This window comes from Solanum tuberosum, unplaced genomic scaffold, assembly GCF_000226075.1.
Source record: "Solanum tuberosum cultivar DM 1-3 516 R44 unplaced genomic scaffold, SolTub_3.0 scf00432, whole genome shotgun sequence".
Taxonomy (NCBI): domain Eukaryota; kingdom Viridiplantae; phylum Streptophyta; class Magnoliopsida; order Solanales; family Solanaceae; genus Solanum; species Solanum tuberosum.
In genome coordinates this window covers 303,935-308,682 of record NW_006239355.1, presented here as the reverse complement: position 1 = coordinate 308,682, position 4,748 = coordinate 303,935, and the positions used below count along the sequence as shown (strand labels likewise).

At 37.0% G+C, this 4,748-nt stretch overlaps 1 protein-coding gene across 2 annotated transcripts in view; it reads left to right on the top strand.

Moving 5' to 3' along the window:
• LOC102598921 (SKP1-like protein 21) overlaps positions 1–4,404 on the top strand; it is an 8,921-nt gene extending 4,517 nt beyond the window's left edge. The window contains exons 5-10 of one of the 2 annotated variants that reach the window (XM_006363262.2): positions 60–170; positions 305–386; positions 1,018–1,121; positions 1,279–1,454; positions 2,695–2,828; positions 3,750–4,404. In XM_006363262.2, the coding sequence (XP_006363324.1) occupies positions 60–170; positions 305–386; positions 1,018–1,121; positions 1,279–1,454; positions 2,695–2,828; positions 3,750–3,766 (624 nt within the window). In that variant the 3' untranslated portion in view covers positions 3,767–4,404. The other variant, XM_006363263.2, reaches the window with a different exon arrangement.
• The last annotated feature ends 344 nt before the right edge of the window (positions 4,405–4,748 follow it).

The window sequence follows — 4,748 nt, the reverse complement described above, 5'->3', positions numbered from 1 at the left end:
AGCCCCCCCCCCCCCTCCATATTGTTGGTGTTTCTCACTTGGAAATGGTTTCTCATTAGGAAGAGAAGTTGGAACCTTTGAGAAATATGACCGATGATCCACGTATCCGTCTTCTCAATCGGCTCTATGCAAGGAAAAGGAAAGAATTAAAAGAACGAGAAAAATTAAAGGTGCTTTGTGATCTGGCTCTTGTGCTTGTATCTTATACCATTGGTTACTTGATGCTAATTGATGCATTGTTGTGTATGCACTCTGATTTGTGTTATTCCCTTAATGGAAAAAATACCTCATTACGTAATTCCAGAATGTTGAGGTAGAAGAAGAGCAGCATGTGGATGAACGATCAGTTGATGATCTTCTATCTTTCATAAATGGGGCAGATGAAGGTAAGATTGAGACTTACATCCTATATTTTTCGTGCAGAGTCGCTCCATTTTTCGTCATGTTGCATTATTATAATAATTGAACTGTTTTACATGCTTGCCTATAATCTGTATAATATTGCCAAGACTTATGTTTGATGAGGTTGCATTTTGGCTGTCTGGCTTGGCCACATGTTTTATATATAGATATCATTGTGTCTTTGGTTTTATATTTTGGTTGTGATCTCATCATGATATTTCTTATGAAAATAATGTGTAGTCTACAACTTCATTGATGGAGTTGTGTGTCCTAGTATGTAGCTGTTGTTGCTATTGACTTGGACCATGACTATCGATCAGTCTTAGAAGTTTTACTTTTGATATATTATTTTCTGCCCTATAATCAGATCCGTAGTTTGTATGGTGACTGAGCCTTCCAATGACTAGTAACTCTTATGGATCATTTACTTTTATCAACATATGTGCATATTGTTGTGAGGTTTATGATCTCTGGGGAACTATATCCCCTTTGTTTGTCTAAGCCCCTACATAACATCTGAAAAACAACATTTACCTTTTTTTCAGCCTCTTTTGAGTGATTCTTTAAGTTCGAGTATCATTCTTATAATTCTGAGCATGGTGGCCTATTTTGCAGATTCTAAGAGTGCAAGAGCAACAAAGAGTAAAAAGAAAAATAGAAGGAGAAAAGAACAAGCTAGAAATTCCTCTACAAATAATGAAACTGGAAACCATAATCAGGTTGGCATCTGTTGAGCTTTGGAATTTTCTCCTTTTTCTCTTTTTTTGGTTGGTGTGTGTGGCGTGCGTGGCGCGGGGGGGACAAAGCTGCTTCTAAGCATCTTTGCTGTTTCTCTGACATTTGTTGTTTGGCTTGACTGGTTCTATTGGTACTCAGGAATCTAACTGTCCTCCATCTAGCTGCCTGAATGGTGACACCGGTGATGTGCCTTCTCCATTTAAGCCTTCTGATCTGCAAGTCTCTGCATCTGTTAAGTTTTCACCCAAACTTGACTTTGATGATGGTGATATTGATGATGAGTTAGATCCTGCAATGAAGGAAGAAATTGACAGGTTTGTTTATCTAGTTATATGGTGATGTGTAAAGAGTATATCATTGTAGCTACAAGTTATTGGATGAATTATGTTCTTTGTGAGGTTGTGTTAAGCTACTTTTGTTTCCTTAGTGAAAGGGATTTTCTTTTGGGTATTTAGTTACCCTGTGTGCTTATATAAATCTTTTTACTCCTGAAAAGCAGTCCCCCCCCCCCCTTTCTCCTGGATCGTACTGTTTCAAGTGGACCTCGTTGCAGTGGCTTCTGCTGAGGCTACATGCAAGTGTTGCAAATCATACTTTAATAACTCATGAACTGTTAATTAGTGCAAGTCCATGCATATTGGAGGGTTTTTGCCTGTGATATAGCTTCCCTTGTCAAACTCTGGATCTTAACTTTGAGTCTACTATCTCCCCTCAGCATTGGGACAAAATTGAATGAAATAGACGGAGTAAACTTTTTACCTTTTCTTGTCTGTCGTTTTCCCAATCTGACATCCATTTCTTTCCTAACTTTCATATCCCATTTCTTCTTTCCTAAACTTTATGCAAAGTATGATATAACATTTTTATGCTTTATTTAGCTACTTTAAACACAATAGCCCTACATCTATAATCAACAGATAGCATTCTGCATCAATATAAAACTGTCACTTAATCCTCACTGGATGTTGTGTTGATAGAAGCTCCAAATATGTAACAGGGCTTGCTATTCTAATTTGTGCTTAAGAAGTAGAAATTCCATATGAATTGTGTAACCGATGCTTCTACTTCTGGGTGTCGCTCATCTTAGCTATTAGTATCCACTACCTTTTGCCTTCTGCTTGTATGAGAGATCTCTTCTTCTATTAAGTGATAAACTATTTTTATTTTTTAAGATATAATGATTTTTTTTTTGAGTAACAGATAAAACTTTAAATTGGACTGCTTTGTTTTAAATAAATTGCAACTGAAATCATTTCATGCTAATTTTCATTGATAGAAATAAGGGATAACAAAGAAATAAATCTACATACAGAATATATGAAGAGAATCTTTTTCACGTTATCATGCAAGTGGAGAAAATTTTGAACATAGTTTTATACATTGATGCATTCACACAGGGACCGTCTGGTCATTCCCCCCTCCCTGGGTGGCTAGCAAACCCTTCACGCCAGCATGGGCTGCTGTGGTTTTTTTGGGGCAAGCATCTCGTAACTTGTCATGCGATTAATTATGTCATGTTCTACAGATAACGTGATTTGAGTTTCTATATTACAGGGAGGTTGAGGATTTTGCTAGGAGACTAAACTCTGATTGGCCAGAAAGAATGCAGGAGATTTTGTCCCTGGGTCAAGAGAGGAGGCCTGTACCACTATCTGTGAACGGGAATGGTTCCCTGAGGAGATATACAGGTAGGCTTTTCTTTTATATATCTTGGAACGGATGTGGTTACTGTCTTATGTTGTAATTCTGAACTAAGAGAAGTGCAAAGTTGGATGAATATGACACGGAATAATCTTGCTGAACTGAAGTGATATGTAGGCAACAAATCGTAATAGAGTAGAGCAGCGTGTTCTAGTTCAGATGCTAAAACATAGACTTCTTGTAGCTGACTTCATCTAGTTATTGATTTTTTATGGTTCCTTAAAGATTTTCTCCCTTGGCATAGAGGGAAGTGTTTCTATGTGTTGCCTTGTCATGTCACACCTGGGAGCTTAGTTCTATTACTCGTTAAGTTGCTTTAAGAGCAGAGGAAATTTGCCAAGGGTGTATATAGTCTTGTTGTCTATGTTCTTGTTCTGACAACTAAAACTAATGGTAATTGTTGAGAATATAATTGAGTAAATGAAAGTGTGATTTCTCAATTAACTTAAGCATTTAGATGGGATGGTCACACACTTCATCATGGTTTTAGAGCAAGCAGAGGTCCTAGGGTCGAGTTTCACTGTCACCCTAATCAAAAAGAATTTCCACATGTTTGACCCATGAAAAAGAATCACGCCCACACATGAGGGGGCATGTTGAGAGAAAGTAAATAAAGAGTGCTCATTCTACAACCTAAGTTTGTAGGAGATGGTCACACACTTCAAGCGTAATATTCGTCTGTAATAGAAAAGCAAACAACAACAGAACGAAATAGATAAACATGATGCGTCTTGGTAAAAGTAAGGTCCTTTCCTGAAAGAAAGGATAAGAAATGTCTGCGGTGGTTGGCCAGCTAATTAAGTAAATCCTACCTCCAATTTTTTGTTGGTGGGTTCTCTTTGGTGCTGAAAGAGCTTGCTTGTTCTGGAGCTTTGTTTGTCTCATGGGGTGTCTGAATCATTTTGCAGGTTTGGACAGGAGATAATGGTTCAAATGGTGGATTATGAATCTTTTGGATTCAGTTGAGCACTTGAGCTTAACATGCCAGCTTGTCTGTGTCTGCTGTTTCCAAAAGACAGTAAAGCTTCAGTGTTCATTGCTTGTAAAGTTCTTTCCGCTTATCTATCAGATCAGAAGAGTTCTTTCCACCTGCTGAGCTGCCTAAAGTGATTTCTGAATGTGGAGAAATGACCTGACTGGCTAAAGTTTTAGGGGAATTTTGAGATAGAAGGGAAGTCTCTGTGATATGTGGTTTCATGGTAACCACCATTTCATTGGTCCTGCATTTCCAGATACAAGTTCCAATTTTGCAAAATTTTCAAATTCTTAGATTTTGTTTTCCTATTCTTTAATAATTTAGTTCAAATTAAGCTGTCGTTACTTTTCACTATTTATTTTTACTTCCTGATTGGTCTTTTCAATTTAATGTTTCTTGGGTACAACCGTACGAGGGGATATAATATGAGCATTATTGCCATGAAATGGCTTAAATGCTCCAGGGTTCTATGCTTCACTTCTGGATCATCATGTAATGCCTCAAGAAGTATATTTGTGTGTACCCTGTTGTAAAATTTGTGCCTTGGCATTAAATATCTAGTGAACTAAGATACCTCTTTCCGGTTCGAGATGGTGTTATCTTCCTTTTGAATTTTCTTCTGCAACTGTAAAATATTTGGCTCATATTTTAGAGTTTGTTCTAAAACAAGCTTCATTGTAATTCACTTGCAAGTTTGCCTTTCAAATACTTACAGAAAGGTTCGATATTTGAGCATCCCAGTAAGTCAATTATAACAGAGTTGAATATTTGACATTTCTGTATTAGTTGGAAAGTAGGTGTACTAATCTATCTCACACCTAAATACAAATACTATGCATCTTCAATTGTTTTGATTCCACATGTTACACATTGGTTAGAGTAAATTAGGGGTTTCTTTCAATTGTGGAAATTCAAAATCTCATACTTTATC